A 20,222-nucleotide genomic window follows, 5' to 3' on the forward strand; every position below is an offset into this window, starting at 1 on the left:
GCACTTGTTCTAGAATAGCACAGCTCTCTTAGTCCTGATTTGTTCTTTCTCTAAAGGTTCAAACAAACGTCCTCACCCACCTGGAAACATTAGCGTCCATGTTTAGGACTATGGCTGTGAACCTGCGACTGCATCACCAAAACGTTCCAACAACTTCTTATGACGCAGAAATGAAAGTCCTCTGTGATGAAAATCACTTACTGTCCACTAAACACAACAACGAAGCATCTTTTGCATAAATATAGTTATAAAGAGGAACCACGGCTGATTAAAGGGAATAAAGATGAATTTGACTCAGACCATCAGCACACAGAGGATGCAGAATGAAACTCATAAAGCCTTTTCTGTCATGTGGTGAGGCAGACCCAGGTTGGACATGAAAATTATGATTTTAATGAAGAATACAGTTCAGACAGTCCATGAACAAGCAGCACAGCTGAGCGGAGAGCTGAGGCTCATAGACCAGACGATTGGACCAGGACACAGAGACAACAGGTGTAATCACAGAGCGAGACACACCTGGGAACAATCAAGAGGGTAGATGAGACAGCAAGGAGACCAGAGACAGAACCTCAAATAAACACAGAGAAACTCAAATCATTTTCTGATTAATCATCTAAATCTGGGCACAGACTGAGGGTGAATGTTTGATCTGAACCTGTTTTAACCAGTCAGTATTTTTGTTCCACATTATCCTGTGTAAAAAATCTCAGTTTGTCAGATGAAAATGCAGCTTTACTCCAAGTTCACTTGAAATAAATGAGAATAAACCACAGAGTTCTGATATCTCATTTTATTAGCTTCCAGCCAACCAGGTTCCCCTGACACCATTATCAGTTACACCAGGATAAGATACAGAATTAATCTGAGCATCAGTTCAAATAAACCAGTTTCAATAAACTCTACAAATACATTTAAACACAAACATATAAAACACTGAAATAAAATCAACAGTTCCCAGGTGAGTCTCCACATGAATCACTTTTACTCAGTGATTCCACCAGCAGTTCAGTTAGAAACAATAAAAATGGCGGCAGGAGGATCATGTGACTGGTTCTGGTTCTGGTTCTGGTCCAGAACCGAGGATAGAACCTGCTTCTACCTGGTCCAGTTATAAAAGTATCAGCCGGACCTCCATCCATCCATTTTCCTGCACCCTTGTCCCTCAGTGGGGTTGGGAGGGGTTGCTGGTGCCCATCTCCAGCTAACGTCCCGCGTGAGAGGCGGGGTCACCTGGACGGGTCACCAGTCTGTCTCAGGGCAACACAGAGACACACAACCATGCACACACACACTCACACACACACACACTGACACCTAGGGCCAATCTGGAGAGGCCAATTAACCTGACAGTCATGTTTCTGGACTGTGGGAGGAAACCGGAGTACCTGGAGAAAACCCACCATGCACAGGGAGAACATGGAGACTCCATGCAGAAAGACCGGGAATCGAACCCAGAACCTTCTTGCTGCAGGGCAGCAGCTCTACCAACTGCACCACTGTGCAGCCTCAGCCGGACCTCTTTAACACTTAATGTTTACCGTGTAGAACAGTTTTCATATGATTAGTTCTGAGTTGTTCCTTCAGTTTTATTTCACTGCTAGTTTTAATTTAGTTTCTTTGTTTCTAGTTTTATATTTTAAAGCAGAACAACAGACTGGATCTGGAGCTAAACATGGACAGAAGAGCTGCTGCTCCGTTAATATTACTTTGCTTTATGATCTCTCTGATCATGAGTACTTTAATAAATGATACATGAAGGAGGTTCTGGATGGATGTAAGATCTGAAATGATGAGAGGAGCTTAATTTAAAGATGAGGTAGTCAGGCGATCATATTAGGATTTTACTGTAAAGTATCATTTATTATTGATTCTTCGTGAAGTTTCATCAGATCATCAATCAGCCTGATCAACAGGACAGATGATCAGAGGTTCAGAGTTTTTACCTCCATTGTTAAGACTAGGACTGAAGTATGGGTAGAGTTTCTCCTTGAAGCAGCAGCCAGTAAAGGAGTAGATCAGAGCTGCAGCATCTACATCATAGAAGGAGACCAGACCCTGATCATAATCCACAAACACCCCGACCTTCTCTGGACCAGGATGGAGATCGAGATGGACTGGAGGTCCAGCAAGAGCTAAATACTTATTTGCATTTCTCAACCCAACAGTCCAGAAACCGTTCTGAGGCCTCATAAGGAATTCTCCCTTCCTGTCTACAGATTCTCTGGCCACTCCTATATCCCAGTCAGTCTTTCCTTTCACCTGAACCTGAAAGTAAAATCTGCCTGAGGAGAAACTCTGCTGTCCTAAAACATTCACATACTTAGAAAATCTCTCTGGATTGTCTGGAAGATTCTTCCTCACATCTCCATGTTTCACCTGTTTCCCATCATCAGACAGGATGAGTTTAGGATGAGCCGAATCAGGATCCAGAGTCACATCCACTGCAAACTGCTGGATCCTCTTCAGCTCCAATATCTTCTCCTTAATCTGCTCAAACAGAGCCATAGCTTTCGCCACAGTCTCCTCATATGATAGTGGATGAACTCTGACCTCTGTCCAGGTCTTGGTGGGTGGAGCATCTTTCAGGGAGGAGAAGCTTTGGAGGAGGTGGAGGGGATCTTCATCCTGTGAGAGCTGCTTCACCTCAGAGCTCCTCTTCTTCAGCTCAGAGATCTCCTGCTCCAGATCTCTGATGAAGTCTTCAGCCTGTTTCTCTGTAGCTTCCAGTTTGTCTTGGATCTCCTTGAGGAGCTCCTTCAGGCCTCTCTCAGCAGACTCCATCAGAGCCGAGAAGACCTGAACACCTTCTGCTTTCTCTCTGTCTGCAGCATCTCTACTGACCTTCACCGACTCTCTGATCTCCTGGATCTTCAGTCGTCTCTCCTGGATCATCTCCTGAACTTCAGCCTCTTTCTCACTTATCAAACCTTCTATCAATCTGTTCCGCAGATCATTTCTTTTCATTTTCTCTAAAATCTTGCAGGTCACCTCCCTGCATCGATCAAGTGTGTAGGTCTGCACCATCAAGTCCACAACTTCAAGAGTATCTGCTCTGTCCAGGTGAATTTTCTTGATTGCTGGGAGATCAGGAAGAGTCTCACGTTGCTGCAGGAACCACTTGAATTTTTTAAACCCTTCCTGACCCAATTCTTCCAAAGTGTTCAAGACGTCTTCTTTCTCCATCTTCACTCCTAATAAAGTCAGACAACATCATCATCTGTTTGGGATACAAGAAATGAAGACTGGACAGCAGTTTATACAAAGTAAACAACTTTTTATTGCAGAATGTTATTGACTCTGTTCCCATTTTATTTAAAGATTTTCACAGCTTTACAATATACTGAATGTGTTCAAGGTTTGAGGAACAGACGTCCATCCAAGCATTTTCTATACATTCCTAGCATAAAACCTTCTTACTGTAGATTGTTTGAGATTCAGATATCAGATTTTTTTCATCTTTATTCTCAGATTTTATGTGATCATCTCCTTGTATTTTCACAAAGGAACACGTTTTCTCTATTTTTTTATAATGTTTTCATATTTCTGAAATGAAACAGTGAATTTTAATGCCATTTTACACAGTCTGGAAGAGTGAAGGAGAAAGTTTATCTGTATTTGTTTTTGTCCATCAAGACTTAAAATCCCAGCTCATGTTTAGATTTTCCATAACTTTATTTCAGCAAATGAGTTCTGCAGAGAAAATCTGGACAAATGCTGATAAAAGATGGACATAGTTTAAATATGAGCCTCCAGATGAAGAATGTCTCTCTGTTTTCATCCTGGTCTTCCTCCAGAGATTAACATTAGAATTATGAACAATATATTTTCTATAGAGCATACACTCACTGGCCACTTTATTAGGTACCCCTGTCCAGCTCCTCATTAACACAAATGTCAAATCAGCCAATCACATGGCAGCAACTCGATGCATGTAGACATGACCAAGACGATCTGCTGCGGTTCAAACCGAGCATCAGAACGAAGAAGAAAGGAGATTTAAGTGACTCTGAATGTGGCATGGCTGTTGGAGCCAGACGGACTGGTCTAACCACTAGAGCAGGGGTGGGCAGCTCCAGGCCTGGAGGGTCAGTCTCCTGCAACGTTTAGATGTGTCTCAACTTCAACACACCTGCCTGAACAGAGGAGGTTATTCAGCTATTGGATCCAGGTGTGTTGGACCAGGGAGACATCTAAGGGTTGCGGGACACCGGCCCTCGAGGACCAGGATGGCCCACCTGTGCACTAGCGGATCAAGTCAGCGTCCGGCCAGGGGGCGGGGCCAATGATCGGACCCCTCACGTGTATCACCTGCGCTGGTGGAAACTGTTGGGGGGTCTGCATGCTTGAATGGGGGGTTTGTTGTTTCATTTTTACCCAGGAAGCACATTCGCTAAACTGTGAGTGAAACTGTCACCGGGACTGACTACTATATATTCCATTGAGGGAACGCTACTTTAACATTACATACACCTTTCTGAACAGGTGAGGGCGCACTTTCTCCGTCTATAATCAGACATTAAAGCGACTTGAAACCATTCCTTCCTGGCACCTCCAGACCCCCATGGGCCTGGGCAGGGGGCCTGGCGGAGCTATAGGTCAGCGCCTGGGACTGAGTGTCTCAGAAGCTGCTGATCTACTGGGATTTTCACGCACAACCATCTCTAGGGTTTACAGAGAGAATGGTCCAAAAATGCTCTGTGGGAGCAAATGCCTTGTTGAGGTCAGAGGTCAGAGGTGAACAACCAGACTGGTTTGAGCTGATAGAACGGCAACTGAAACTCAAATAACCAGTCGTTACAACCGAGGCATGCAGAAGAGCATCTCTGAATGCACAACATGCCAAACCTTGACAGGGACACCACACCGGCTGCCTCCTGTCAGCTAAGAACAGGGAACTGAGGCTACATTTCACACAGGCTCACCAAAACTGGACAACAGAAGATTGGAAAACGTTGCTTGTTCTGATGTGACTGGATTTCTGCTAAGACATTCAGATGGTCGGGTCAGAATTTGGTGTCAGCATGAAAACATGGACCCATCCTGCCTGGTATCAATGGTTCAGGCTGGTGGTGATGATGTAATGGTGTGGGAGATATTTTTCTGGCACTTTGGGGCCATTAGTACCAATTGAGCATCATGTCAACGCCACAGCCCACCTGAGTGTCGTTGCTGACCATGTCCATCCCTTTATGACCACAGTGTACCATCTTCTGATGGAAACTTCTAGCAGGATAAAGTGTCATCTCATAAAGCGCCAATCATCTCAGACTGGTTTCTTGAACACGACAATGAACTCGAATGGCCTCCACAGTCACCAGATCTCAATCCAGTAGAACCTTTGGGATGTGGTGGAACAGGAGATTCACATCATGGGGGAATTTTTCTGCCATAATCCCAGAGCACACATTTTCAGTCTGAAAACAGGATTTCATGTATTTCTTCTCAAAACTTGTAATGTTTGCACTCAAAACTCCTCGAGCTCAGACAGGCTGCGTTCATACTGAAGTGACCCAATTCCGATTTTTTGTCAAATTGTATTTTTTTTGCCGGGGTCGTTCACACCATGGTTCACACTGCCAATAAATGCGACCTGTATGTGTTCTCCAGTCTGAACGGGCAAAGGACCTGAACGTGTCCCGCATGCGCAGTAGAGGCGCATGCGGGTTATAGTTGCCTTTATTTGGATAGTTTGACAGGAAAGGGGGTAATGAGACCTGCTGCCACCGCCACGATGACGAAGGCCTCAATATGTGGGTTGTGTTTTGCCTCTGCGCCACCACAGCGCCCCCTCTTGATCATTATTTAAAAACAAAAACACTGCCATACATATTGTCTATGGCTGCAGCGGCCGTCCCACCCCATGAGAGCAGGGTGACACGCCGCGGTGGGCGACCCTTATTTTGATTTCTGACAGGCGGCAACCCTATTTAAAGCCCGCGGTGATGGAGCATTTCAGGTGGAGGAACGCTCTCCCTCCAGCAATGGAGCGCTCCGAGTCGACTGACTCATTCAAAAAGTCTCAAGACTGGGGTGTGCTGTGGTGGCGCAGGGGCTGGGCGCGGCGCACCCATGGAGGCCCAGGGGCTGGACACGGCCCACCCATGGAGGCCCAGGGGCTGGGCGCGGCCCACCCACGGAGGCCCAGGGGCTGGACGCGGCCCACGCATGGAGGCCCAGGGGCTGGGCGCAGCCCACCCATGGAGGCCCTTGTCCTTGACGCGGCCGTTGCGGGTTCGATTCCCGGCCTGGCGACCCTTGCCACATGTCTTCCCCTCTCTCATTGCCCACCTTCCTGTCAGTTAACTATTGAATGGAGGCCACTGGAGCCAATAAAACCTTTAAAAAAAAAAAAAGTCTCAAGACTTATTTCTGTAGACTGGCTTTTGGCTAATTTTAGTTATTTGATTTGTAGATTCTTTTTATTAGTGTTGATTCCTTTTTTGTAAAGCAGTTTTTGACTTTTTATGTCTGAAAGGTGCTATATAAATAAAGTTTGCTGACTTATAGTTCAGCATGGTTGTTTTTCTTTCTGCTTCCGTGTATCAGGATGCAAAATAATGATGTTTGTCGAGTATAAGTGATATTCAGGTCAGATGAATGCGACCTGGATATTAGGTTGCCTTTGAATCGGATACGTATCAGATGGAGCATTTGAAAAGAATCCAAGCTGTTCTGTTCAGACTGTCATGAAAAGATCAGACATGGGCCACATTACGTCAGAAAAATCTGAACTGTGTCACTTCAGGCTGCACTTCAGTCACATTTCAAGTCTCTGCTTGCTTCTGGAACAAAAATGCACAGTCGCCTGGCAACCTCTCAGCCAATAGAATGAAAGTGTTGTACTGGGTGCGTTTGTTTCCTTCTAGCAGCTGAGCCTGTGTGGTGCTATCGCCTGCAGCAACCTGCCCCACCCATGTAGGGAGAAAAAGAACTGCAAGTTCTAAGAAGTCCATTTATTTCAATAACTCGATTTACAAAGTTAATCATATTATATTGATTAATTCCACACAATCTGATGTTTCCAAGCCTTTATTTCTGTTACAAGTAATGAAAACATTTAAGATTAGAATATTACATCAAACTATTAAAAAAAACATTTAATTCAGAAATGTGGGCTTAATGAATCTAATGTGCAGTTTTAATCTGCTGATTGAGCCTCATGGGGGTTTATAACCTGATGTAATATAACTACATGCAGATTTATTTATATTATCAGCTGTTTTACTATCGTTGGGTTAAACTGAAGACTCCTTCAGGACTTCCTGTTTTTCTGCTCTCTGTCTATCTGCAGTTTATTGATGAGGGTTCAGGAACTCAAGTTCATATTGTTTTGATGGTTGTTATCATTATTAGATGCATAAGCAGTCAGCTGATTCAGTTTGTTTTAAAGTAAACTAATGGTGACATTAAGACAAAAGTCTCATGTTGATAACTGGAGTTGATTTGAATGGTTGTAATAGACTGGAATCTGGATTGAATTCATGTTTTTCAGTTAAAGTGCCTGGATGGAGAAAACCATCAACACTCATTGTAAATGTTGAGTTGTATTTTATGGTTCCGGTTCAGATCAGCTGTCGTCTTTACATGGAAAACGTTAATCGTAAAGATAAATTCATTCTGCTGGTTTGAACAAAACTGGTTTCAAGACACAGAGTATAATTTTAAGCTTCGTGTCTGACAGAGAAATTAATCTAGGAAGGAATTCATCTTTCCTTTTGTGCCATTTACTGAGTTTCAGTAAATATCGGGATTCGTACTCACCACTGTGACTGAGCTGCTGAGGTTTGTCTGGTCTGCGGCTCTGCCGACGATCTGAGCAGGTTTCCCTTTAGTGAGTCGATTTAAAGCTCCTCCCCTGGTGTTGCTCCTCCTCTGAGGTTTTTCAAGATTCGTTTCCTCCTTCATGTTTAGGTGAAGTTCAGTTCTAAAGTCAAATAGTTTAGAAGTCCGTAACTTGACAAACGTTTTAATTGCTTGTGAAAAGAAGTTGAAGGAAGAGATTAAGTGGAGTGATAAACTGCTGCACAGGTTCACAAAGATGTTTTATTGGAAAACCTTCATCCAGCAACTTTAAAACCATCACTGCTCAACAAATCCAGTGTTTTTATATCCCTGCTGTTATTTGCAATTCCATTTTTGCCATTTTTAACTTCTAGTAAATAGTCTGTCCTTGCTTTCTTTGCACCAATATACAGATTATTTTTTAATTTTTCTCCTCCAATTCACTCTTTAAAAAATCTCAAAATTAAAATGTTCAGGGTCAACTGAGAATCTACACCAACATGTTTCTTATGTGCTTTATTATCTTTAATTATGGAGGCATAAACAATGACTTGTTCACCATCATGTCAGTGAGATCTGAAGCTTCTTCTCTCCTTTAATAAACTAAACGTTGAGCTGAAACTCAGCACATGCCTGAGGCTCCAGCGTCGGGTCTGAACTGATCCGAACCACAATAAGACAGCAATCCTGTTACACTGGTTCAACTGCAGACCTCTGACAAAACTCCAGACATTTACTGTATTTACTATCCTGCAAGAAGAGAAGTCTGGTCTGACTATCACTCGTCACATACAGTGAAGAAAACAAGTATTTTATATAAACCCTGCAAGTTCTCCCCATTTTAAATCACAGAGGGTCTGAAAGTTTCATCTTAGCTGCATGTCCACTGGGACAGAATCACATTTATTATGTTTTTAAGGTTTAATTTCATTGGTTTGATAGTGAGTTGACAGGAAAGTGGGCAATGAGAGAGGAGGGAAGACATGTAGCAAAGTTCACCAGGCCGGGAATCGAACCTACGACATCAAGAATTAAGGTATCCTTATGCGGCTTGTGCTTAACCTCTGTGCCACCACAATGTATGAGTTTTTAAAATAATTTATTTGTGTGTTACTGCTGCAAATAAGTGTTGGAGCACCTGTGAATATCAATGTTAATATTTGGTACGGTAGCCTTCGTCTGCAGTCACAGAGGTCAAAGGTCTCCTGTAGTTTTTCTCCAGGTTTGCACTGCAGCAGAGATTTTGGCTCATTCCTCCACACAGATCTTCTCTAGATCAGCCAGGATTCTGGGCTGTCGCTGAGAAACACGGAGTTTGAGTCCCTCCGAAGTTTTTCTATGGGGTTTAAGCCTGCAGGCCCAAGAACCTTGGAGAACCCAACATTGCGTACACACGCACACATATGGAGCACATGCACTCAAAGCTAAGGCTAAAGGAAATGACATGCTAAGGAATGCCCTGTAGGGCGTGGCTTAGGTAGAGGCCAACAAAGGGAGCTAAAAACTGTTGGGGGCCATTTTGCTGTCGTCTCTCGTAAGGAGAATATGAAAAATGAACCAGCGCTGCATTTTAGTATTAATAAATGGAATTATTGAATTCAACTCGCTGACTCTTCCTGAACCTCAGACATCCAGAACCTAATAGAGAAAGGCTAATTCTCCAGTGTGTAGATCAAACCGTGATGCAGCTTCATGCCAGGCTTCACTTAACGAGAGAGAACAATGAGGCTTGTACTATTTATTTTATCTGTTACCTGATGACCAGGTCTCTCCCCTGCTACCATTATTCCAGTTTGCCAAAGTAAAAAACAGTCATTTGAGCATGAAATAAAAACAATCCAAATACCAGTTTCCATAAAAGTCAACACTGAAGCACAGCATGAGATAGAAATTCAGACAGTAAAATCAATAATCCCGAGGCGAGTCTCCATGTATTTGACTTATGTTCAGTAATATAACCAACAGTTCAGTTTCCCTCAAGGAAAGAGAATAAAACACAATAAAATGATTCAGATGGAACATGTGACTGGCTGCGGTTCTGGTCCAGAACCACAGTCTGGATCTCCTCAGCCTGATGAGGCTGTTTAACAGGGGACGGTTGGATCTGTCATATCTCAGGTATTGTATATTTGATATTTATTTGTGGATTTTTCCTGCTGTCTTCATTGTTTTAAATTAATTTCTGTGTCTCTAGTTTAACAAGACTAGAGACACAGACTGAGGCTGGAAACTTAAGGACACTATGGACAGGACAGCTGGAGCTTCTGCCTAAATATAACTTTGTTCTCTGTCCTTTCTCTGATCATTTATACCTGTCATGTGGATGGATGACCCGCCTCTCGCCCAGAACGTTAGCTGGACCGGCACCAGCACCTCCCAACCCCACTAGGGACAAGGTGTTGGAAAATGGATGGATGGATATAAGAGCTAACAATTTGATTCATGGATTTGAGGTTGAGGATGATCCAATCAGATGGTCATGTTAAGATTTCACTACAGAATCACTCAGATTGGAAGTTTGTCACGAACAGATTCATTGAAAATGAAGGAAACCATGAATAACTATTAGAACAACATTCATCCTGATGAACAGGACAGATGGTCAGAGGAGCAGAGTTTTCACCTCCATCGTTAGGCCAGGGACTGAAGAACGGGTAGAGTTTCTCCATGAAGTCGCAATCAGGAAAGGAGTAGATCAGAGCTGCAGCATCTACATCATAGAAGGAGACCAGACCCTGATCATAATCCACAAACACCCCGACCTTCTCTGGACCAGGATGGAGATGGAGGCGGACTGGAGGTCCAGCAGCAGCTTCATAGTCATTTACATTTCTCAACCCAACAGTCCAGAAACCGTTCTGAGGACAAAGAGTGATTATTCCCTTCCTGTCTACAGACTCTCTGGCCACTCCTAAATCCCATTTAGTCTTTCCTTTCACCTGAACCTCAAAGTAAAATCTGCCTGAGGAGAAACTCTGCTGTCCTAAAACATTAACATACGTAGAAAATCTCTCTGGATTGTCTGGAAGATTCTTCCAATCATCTCCATGTTTCACCTGTTTCCCATCATCAGACAGGATGAGTTTAGGATGAGCCGAATCAGGATCCAGAGTCACATCCACTGCAAACTGCTGGATCCTCTTCAGCTCAGCCTCCATCAGCTCCTTTATTTTCTCATTGATTTTCTCCTCCAGATGAGCCACAGCTTTCACCACAGTCCCCTCATAGTATGGTGGATGAACTCTGACCTCTGTCCAGGTCTTGGTGGGTGGAGCATCTTTCAGGGAGGAGAAGCTTTGGAGGAGGTGGAGGGGATCTTCATCCTGTGAGAGCTGCTTCACCTCAGAGCTCCTCTTCTTCAGCTCAGAGATCTCCTGCTCCAGATCTCTGATGAAGTCTTCAGCCTGTTTCTCTGTAGCTTCCAGTTTGTCTTGGATCTCCTTGAGGAGCTCCTTCAGGCCTCTCTCAGCAGACTCCATCAGAGCCGAGAAGACCTGAACACCTTCTGCTTTCTCTCTGTCTGCAGCATCTCTACTGACCTTCACCGACTCTCTGATCTCCTGGATCTTCAGTCGTCTCTCCTGGATCATCTCCTGAACTTCAGCCTCCGTCTTCCTCAGCTCTGCCTTCTTTCCTTCAGATTCTTCTCTCAGAGGAACAAACTCGTGGTTCTTGTGGTCTGAAACAGAGCAGAGTGAGCAGACGCATGTCTGGTCGGTCCTACAGAACAGCTCCAGAGGTTTATCGTGCTGCAGACACGTCACGTTTTCTGAATTCCTGTAGCCAAGCAATCTTGTCCGCAGGTCATTCCTGTTAACTTTCCCTAAAATCTTGCAGGTCACCTCCATGCACCGTTCAAGTGTGTAGATCTGAACCATCAAGTCCACAATGTCGAGGGTTTTTGCTCCTTCCAGGCGTTTTCTTTTAACTGTTGGGAGCCCAGAAAGGATCTCAGGCTGCTGTAAAAACCACTTGAATTTTTCAAACTCTTCCTGATTTAATTCTTCTAAAACCTCCAAGATGTCCTCTGCCGTCATCTTTGCTCCTACAAAAGTCAGACAACGCAGAGAAACATATCATCACAATGACACTATTGACCAACAGCTTTTATAGAGTAAACCTAACTGTTGATTATTGAATGTTATTTACTGTATGTTTCCATTTTAATTGAAGATTTGTTGTGCATTACTTGAAATCACAGATAATATAATTAAAATCTGATGGTGTGGAAGGTTAGAGGAATAGATATCCATCCAGGGATTTTCTAGAGCCTTTATTTAAACATAATCTGATAGGCAGTGGCAGAGAAGGTACCGAGGATGGGAGTCAGCCGGGATGGACACGTCTTCGTCTCTAGCTCCAACATATGACCACGTTCTGTGACAAAGTCTGTGTCTTGAATGATCTGCATGTTGTTTCAGTTTGTTGTCTAGACACGATTCAACAATGGTGAAAGATTTGACAACTGACTGATGAAAATGGATTCCTGTTTTATTTATTGTTTTCTTAAAAAAGTATGCTATAGAAAAGTTATAATATAGAATGACATGTACAACAAAGCCCTACGACAGACTGGTGACCAGGTGGGATGGATGGATGATGGATGGATGGATGGATGGATGGATGGATGGATGGATGGATGATGGATGGATGGATGGATGATGGATGGATGGATGGATGGATGGATGGATGGATGGATGGATGGATGGATGGATGGATGGTTTTACATATCCATGCATATAATAATTATTAATATATTAAAATAATTATTCATCTTTAATTCCGGTTTCATTTAAATAATCTGGTTCCTTTGACTGATTTAGGTTCTGTGTGTTCGTCCACATGGATCTTTTGAGCATGTGTTCAGTAACCAGGTTTTCCATCCCTCCTGTTTTCAGGTCTTCAGTTCGATTTTTATACTTCTGATATAGTATTTCTATGTTGTACAGTGCAAAGGGGTTATCAGTCAGCATCTAATGTACTGTTGGCCGCACAAAGAAAGCAAGAATATATTATTAACTACTAATGACGACATAGAAACTGATAAGAGCTTCAGGGAGGTGCTTTCCTTTCCTTTCCTTTCCTTTCCTTTCCTTTCCTTTCCTTTCCTTTCCTTTCCTTTCCTTTCCTTTCCTTTCCTTCCCTTCCCTTCCCTTCCCTTCCCTTCCCTTCCCTTCCCTTCCCTTCCCTTCCCTTCCCTTCCCTTCCCTTCCCTTCCCTTCCCTTCCCTTCCCTTCCCTTCCCTTCCCTTCCCTTCCCTTCCCTTCCCCGAACCCGAACCCGAACCCGAACCCGAACCAGGTTTTTGTTTCAGGGCTTCAGGTGTTTCGTTGTAAGAAACCTGAGAGACTCCCTGGGAAGCCGAGGAAAATGGGAGGCGTCTGTCTACATGGCTGAAGAGACATAAAATACAATTGTGTGTTTTAAGTTTCACTTCTCCCTCTTCTTCTTTTCTCTCTGTCTGGCTTGCTCTCTGAGAATCAACGCTTTTCTTTTTTGCTGTGATCTAAATAAATATTTAAAAGACATTTCTCTCCGATCGACTCAGTGTTTCACTATTATTGATAAGAAAATGTACTAAACTACTTAAATTATTTAGGATTAGGTTAATAAAATTAGCCAGCAGAGATCACCTGCACCCTTACCTTGGATTGGCTGAGCTCCCTGCCGAACCAGAATACAGGTGAAAAAGGCCTGGAGCAGTAATAGTGGAGAAACCCCAACTGCTTCCACTCTTAACAGAAACATGCGCCATACATCCATCCGTCAGGACGCATTATTAGTGTAGGCCATTTGTGTGTTTAGTCAACATTTATGTAGTTCCCGGATTCTATTTAATTTTGACTTGATGTCAAGACAGGTGCATCTCTGTCATTTCTCACAGGTGGACACTAAGCCGGATTAAATGCAGAAACTCTGTAATGAAAAATTACAGCCAAGAAATTATTCCTGAATTGTAACTAAAGATAAATCTTTTTTTTTTTTTTTACTTTTGTCTTTATAAAGTCACTGATTGATTGAACTGCAGGATGGGGCAGTAGATTGCATGGTTGAAACAAAGGCTGCATATTCTGTTTGTCCTCTCTGGGATCTCTGGGATCTTCATCCAAAAACATGGCTGCTGCTTTCACTGTCTCTCTTAACTGCTTGGTATGTCTGTCCTGCTTGTGTCTGTGTTGTCCTGCGATGGACTTAAGACCTGTCTGACCGCGTCTCTCCCTTCATGACTGCGTGTGTTAACTCTACTCAATTCTTTTTGCATAAGAAGATATAAATGATTAATGGATGGATGGTTTAATGTCTGTGTTTGTCTAATAGACAAACAGACTAAAAATGTACGTAGAATTTATCTTACTATTCTTTTTGTTCTGCCATTTACTTAAGTAACTTTGTGAAAACATATATATACTTTTAAGAGTATAATTGACTTTTACATGAGTAATAATATGAAAACGTACAGCTACTCCTTTGAGAGCAACATTGTATAAATATTCTACCCACTGCAGTAATGAAGAACAACCATGTTTTAACCAAAATGCACCAGACACAATAATACAGTTACAAAGTGTCTTAATTTAATCTTCTGTGTGTTGAGCCTCTGATAAAGATAAACTTGTATATTGTCACGGGAAGAACTTTACCCTTCTGAATACACTTATTCCCTACTACCAGTTTTAGTTTCATAAGTTTTTGAAAGCATTGGAGTTTGAAAAATGTTTCTTCTGTGTAAATTTATTTTATAATTAGGTTATTTGTATTATTTTTATATTTTTAGTCTTTAAAATATATATATTTTTACTTAAATCTACATATTGGTCCTATCTGTCATTATTTTTAAATATTAAATCATAAGTTCTGATCAGTCACTCGGTACTGAAGTAGACTTTACTAAATACAATTTTGCTTCAGTAGTTTCTCGGATTGCTACTTTTTACTTGTACAAGTGATGCTACTCAATTGTCAGGACAATTTTTTGCTTCGCTTCCCTCCACTGCTGAAACTCGGTGAATATAATGGGTCCTACTCACCTGTGTTTGGTTCAGTTGTCTGGCCTGCAGCTGTGCTGATGTTCTGACAGGGTTTCACTTTTATGTGTCTGAAGTGACTCATTGAAGTATTCAGGGGCGGGGCACCATCTTCAACGGTGGTGACCCGCCCCTGACTGGCTGTTTTTTCTACAGTTGTTTTCTCTTTTATGTTTATCCAAAAGTACCGTCCTCATGAAAATTAATTAAGAATTGCATTATGTACTGAAGGTTGTATAGTACAGCTGACGCTAAAACGTCATATGTTTGAGTGAAATGAACATTTTTCTTTTATTCTATGAACCCTGAAAACATGTTTCCAAAATTCTGACCAAACATTTAGTATTTATGTGCAGAAAATGAGAAAGCAACCAAAACAATCTGTGACAAATACTAAGGTTTTAACTCAGGAAGAGTTGATAAAACAATATTTGGTGGAATAATGAATTAACTTCTGGTTAGATTTTGACTGCAGTTAGAAAAAAGATGGCTATCAATCAAATAGTTAATATTTATGTATCTTTAGCCAGATTGCATTGCCTAGTCAATGTCCAGGCCGAAATCCAACTGGGCATCTATTGTGAAACCTGATCTTCATGGATATCCTGAAATAATAAAGAGCCAGTATATAAATGTTTTGAGTCCAGTTGGTTTACTGGCTTTAATGCCCTGCAGAATTCGCTCCAGCTCCAAAGCTGCTGAAGCCCCAGGTGTGAACCGTTACCCCAACAAAACATCCTTCCTGTTATACTGGTTGAATCACAAACTCGCCTGTTCTGTGGAAACTGAACAGGAGTTGGCATGGTGTCGATATTTAACAGTCAAGAAGCAGTTTTGACATTGAACTTCAGGAGTGGTTTTACTGCTCGCATTTCTGTGGAAGAAATTTAAACGCTTCATGCCCAGGGCACATCAGCCACCGATTCACATGTGAACCATGTGAATGTAGCACAATGAGGAGTCTGATTAAAGACTTTAGACGGAAAATTGCTCGAGGCAGACCAAACGTTAAGAACTTGATTAGAGCTTTAGCTACCTCTGGCGGGTGTTGTGATTTTCCGAAGTGGGATGGCTTCAGGAAAACAAGAGGCAGCACAGATGACTGTCATGAGAAACTGATTACCAGTTTTTATTCTGGGCAGAGGACCGACACAGTTCACCAGGAAACGCTCCAAGAGCTCGCCCACATTCCTTTGTAGTGGTATTCCTTAAGGCTCTGAAACAGTCTGTATTCCTCGAGCACCAACTCATGTGTATTGAGTACGGCAGATTTAAGTTAGTCATAAACAATACTACTTTCAACTGTAAGGGCTCCACATACATCCAGTACCTTACCAACTAGTTTGCACTGCAGCAAAACAGACCAAACCTCTGAGTGAAGGGCAATGTTCATTTTATTTTGAAGGGAAACAGCAATACGCTGAAATGCATTGAAACTCCACCTCAGGGGTGAAGCTCGACCCACATGTGGAGGCCTTAGTACTCATGGCAGAGGTCCCAGGTTCGATTCCGGCCTGGTGACATTTGCCGCCGTCATGATGGGTTTGAGGTTCTTGACCCACATGCAGAAACACTCAGAGGGGAATTGGTTTATTTACAGCTCAGACAACACAAGATATAACAGTCGACTGGAGATCGACTCTGGTCCGGGATCCGGGGATTACAGCACACAGGATGAGAGCAATGGTGAGTTCAAATGCGGAAGGGAATTTCAGTTCTGAGAGGACTCTGACAGTTGTCACTTGTAGTTAACTGGAGGGCGAGCGGGGAGAGGCAAGCAGAGCCAGGTAGGCAAGGCTTTTCCAAGGTGTTGGCTGGTCGGGTGGATCACAGGGCTGGAGGGCGGATAGTAGTGATGGTCCACCTGAATCCAGGCCTCCAGGTACCAAGTAAAAAGGGGGCGTGTCCGATGAAGCCCTGCTTCGAGGCTTGTGTTGTCTAGATGAAAACTACGTGACTGACAACAAACGAGGCCTCGTATCACCTGGGTCACGTGACTGCTTCATTTTGCGTGTCGGTTTTCAAAATAAAAGCGTGATGAGCAGCGCTGCATCATGGGTTGTTGTCCATTTGGTCTCCCATAAGAATGTGGCCAAAATAAAATGAACATTGACCAACATATTTGATGTGTATTGATGATGATCATCAAAATGTAATGTTTGTTACTGGTTTTCTCAATAGTAGATTATGTTGTTTTTTTATGACTATATTTTTGTGATTTTATGATGTAAATCTCTTTGAACTGTATTGTTGCTGAAATGTGCTACACAAATAAACTTGATTGATTGTCTGAAATGGAGCCAGCAAGAGGAAAATCTCTGATATCTGGGACTAAAATTCAACATGTAGCCAAATATAAGGGATCAGAGCCAATTATAAATCCAATAAAAAGCGAATCCCCCAGCATGCACTGCACTCCCAAGACACTAAAACATCAAATGTCTTTATTGTCAAATCCGTTTGACATGAAAGAAAACCCAACACAACCACTGAGGTCCAACATTAGATTGGCTGCGAATCATTTTAATAATTAAAACATGTTTAATTATCTCCCTGCCCACGCCCTCCAACTGGAGACGGTTCCCTGGCGCCCTCTAGTGGATAACTGAAAAAGGTGCAAACAAACCCCACAGAAACCAAAACCCCGGATCCCCAACATAAAGGATCATTTCTGCCAGCTAGTAACCAGTAAGTTGGTTTCTGTAGAAAGAGCAGCTTCTTTTACAACTTCAGAAAAAAAGAAACAAATACAGGAACAAACCACAGGACTGCTTTAAACTTCAGGGTCTCTGAGACCAACATAAACAAAACAACATTTTATTTAAACTATGAGATAAAATACAACCATCTAGAAGTAAACTTATATGTACGAAGGTGGAGGTGGAGGTGGAGGTGAAGGTGGAGGTGGAGGTGAAGGTGGAGGTGAAGGTGAAGGTGGAGGTGGAGGTGGAGGTGAAGGTGGAGGTGGAGGTGGAGCTCCTTCTCTATCCAAAAACCAGCAGAAAAAAGCTGGATCAAAGAACCTAAAACAGATTTTAATCCGTTTAGTAATTTATCAACTACAGCAGGATTTAAAGTCTCTCAGTGAAGGAATATAGATCCGGGTCATGTAGAACTGGATGATGTAGAACCAGGTGGTGTAGAACCGGTTGATGTAGAACTGGTTGATATGGAACCGGGTGGTGGAGAACCGGGTGGTTTAGAACCAGGTGGTGTAGAACTGGATGGTATAAAAACAGGTGGTGTAGAACCGGGTGGTGTAGAACCGGTTGATGTAGAACTGGTTGATATGGAACCGGGTGGTGTAGAACCGGGTGGTATAGAACTAAGTGGTTTAGAACCAGGTGGTGTAGAACCGGGTGGTTTAAAACCGGGTGGTGTAGAACCGGTCGATGTAGAACTGGATGATGTAGAACCAGGTGGTATAGAACCGGGTGGTTTAAAACCGGGTGGTGTAGAACCAGGTGGTGTAGAACCGGGTGGTTTAGAACCGGGTGGTGTAGAACCGGTCGATGTAGAACTGGATGATGTAGAACCAGGTGGTATAGAACCGGTTGATGTAGAACTGGTTGATATGGAACCGGGTGGTGTAGAACCGGGTGGTATAGAACTAAGTGGTTTAGAACCAGGTGGTGTAGAACCGGGTGGTTTAAAACCGGGTGGTGTAGAACCAGGTGGTGTAGAACCGGGTGGTGTTTCTGTTCAACTGGAGAAACTTTTGCTCACCCAGATGTTTTTCTGTTTTCAGCATCTGTTCAGTGATTGGATGGGGTCAAAGGTCACCTGGGGGCATCATAACGTAGATCTGTGTATCATATCAACAAAAAGGGTCAAACATTAAAGGTGTCCATACTTCTTACATCCAGCTGTGGATCTGTTGATGATTCCCAGTCCAGTCAGATTTCAGGCTGTAACTGGTCAGTACTGGGACCAGTACAGCTGACTGGTTTGTTTCCAAACCCAGCAGATAAAAACTATTCATCATTTTCCTCCTGCTGCTCTGACACCAAACTGAGATAAGAGGTTCTGGTCGGAACGCGACTAAAGTCCAAAGAGCAGAACCAGAAACTCCATTATCCTCCTGACTACCAGCAGTTCATTTCTGTCCTCTGTAGAGGACATTTCTGGACCTGAATATGTCCTCTGTAGAGGACATTTCTAGACATTAATATGTCCTCTGTAGAGGACATTTCTAGACTGTAGAGGACATTTCTAGACTGTAGAGAACATTTCTAGACTGTAGAGGACATTTCTAGACTGTAGAGGACATTTCTAGACCTATATATCTTTCCCCCCTTCATTCTTCTGAATTTATTCCTTCTGGTATCTGGAGACATTATGGGCTTTTCAGTGATGCCACATGTGACGGGACTTTAGTACCTTCCTTTTTCTCATTCATAAAAATGGTGTTTATCAGTAATAACACATTTTATGGGAAGAGACAAAGAGCATAAAACCTTTTATTACCTTTCAAAGACTGTGGGATTTAAAAAATGGTGATTGGACAATATTTCTTTTCCAGGTAGGATATGACTGGAGAACCAGTCAGCAGCTGTGAGTGTGTTCAGGTGTGGCGTTGGCACGGCAACAGGAACAAATCAGGCGTGGCTCGGCGTGTGTGTCTGAGGTTCAAGGGTGTGTGTGTTTGTAATACCTTGTGGGGACAAATTTCCCAAAGCCTGGTCCCCACAAGGGGAACCCCTGTTTTTGGGTCAGGGGTCAGAGTTAGGACTAAGGTATGAATTGAGTTTTGGTTGGTTAGGGTTAGAAAAAGGGTAAAGGTCAAGCTTAGGCTGTAGAAATGAATGGAAGTCAATGGAAAGTCCCCACAAAGATAGCCAGACAAACAGGTGTGTGTGTAGGTGTGTGTGTGAGGTTCAGGGTGTGTGTGTGTGTGTGTGTGTGTGTGTGTGTGTGTGTGTGAAGTTCAGGGTGTGTGTGAGGTTCAGGGTGTGTGTGTGTGTGTGTGTGTGTGTGTGTGTGTGTGTGTGTGTGTGTGTGTGTGTGTGTGTGTGTGTGTGTGTGTGTGTGTGTGTGTGTGTGTGAAGTTCAGGGTGTGTGTGAGGTTCAGGGTGTGTGTGTGTTCATGTGTAGCTATCCAACAGGGGACATCCGTGTCATTTTACACTCACCAACAGGGGACTCACCGTTGAAGAGGGGACATTTTGGAATGTCCCCTGTTGGATAGCTGCGTACGACTGCGTGTGTGTGTGTGTGTGTGTGTGTGTGTGTGTGTGTGTGTGTGTGTGTGTGTGTGTGTGTTTGTTTGTGTGGTTCAGGGTGTGTGTGTGTGTGTGTGTGTGTGTGTGTTTGTTTGTGTGGTTCAGGGTGTGTGTGTGTGTGTGTGTGTGTGTGTGTGTGTGTGTGTGTGTGTGTGTGTGGGTGTGTGTGTGTGTGTGTGTGGTTCAGGGT

At 43.1% G+C, this 20,222-nt stretch overlaps 2 protein-coding genes across 2 annotated transcripts; both read right to left on the reverse strand.

The window, feature by feature from the left end:
• Window positions 1–778: 778 nt before the first annotated feature.
• LOC108167074 (E3 ubiquitin-protein ligase TRIM39-like) lies at window positions 779–8,562 on the reverse strand. The gene is made up of 2 exons (XM_081598090.1): window positions 7,765–8,562; window positions 779–3,194 (listed from the first exon to the last, which is right to left on the reverse strand). Exon 2 carries the CDS (start codon window positions 3,184–3,186, stop codon window positions 1,897–1,899), a length of 1,290 nt encoding a protein of 429 aa, XP_081454216.1. The 5' UTR covers window positions 3,187–3,194; window positions 7,765–8,562; the 3' UTR covers window positions 779–1,896.
• A 574-nt stretch (window positions 8,563–9,136) lies between these two features.
• Window positions 9,137–14,906, reverse strand: LOC145547914 (E3 ubiquitin-protein ligase TRIM21-like). Its single transcript, XM_081598088.1, has 2 exons — window positions 14,814–14,906; window positions 9,137–11,830 (listed from the first exon to the last, which is right to left on the reverse strand). The coding sequence occupies exons 1-2, from the start codon at window positions 14,893–14,895 to the stop codon at window positions 10,287–10,289; spliced, it is 1,626 nt and encodes a 541-aa protein (XP_081454214.1). The 5' UTR covers window positions 14,896–14,906; the 3' UTR covers window positions 9,137–10,286.
• Between the last annotated feature and the right edge of the window lie 5,316 nt (window positions 14,907–20,222).

This window comes from Poecilia reticulata, chromosome 17 (assembly GCF_904066995.2).
Source record: "Poecilia reticulata chromosome 17, P_reticulata-male-v2, whole genome shotgun sequence".
NCBI classification, from domain to species: domain Eukaryota; kingdom Metazoa; phylum Chordata; class Actinopteri; order Cyprinodontiformes; family Poeciliidae; genus Poecilia; species Poecilia reticulata.

What these genes read in the sequence shown, in the direction of transcription:
- LOC108167074 (XM_081598090.1), bottom strand. Translation starts at nt 3,186, where the DNA reads ATGGAGAAAGAAGACGTCTTGAACACTTTGGAAGAATTGGGTCAGGAA.
- LOC145547914 (XM_081598088.1), bottom strand. Translation starts at nt 14,895, where the DNA reads ATGAGTCACTTCAGACACATAAAAGTGAAACCCTGTCAGAACATCAGC. An exon ending in GACAACTGAACCAAACACAG is followed by an intron (nt 11,831 to 14,813) that starts GTGAGTAGGACC and finishes TGACTTTTGTAG; the next exon opens with GAGCAAAGATGACGGCAGAG.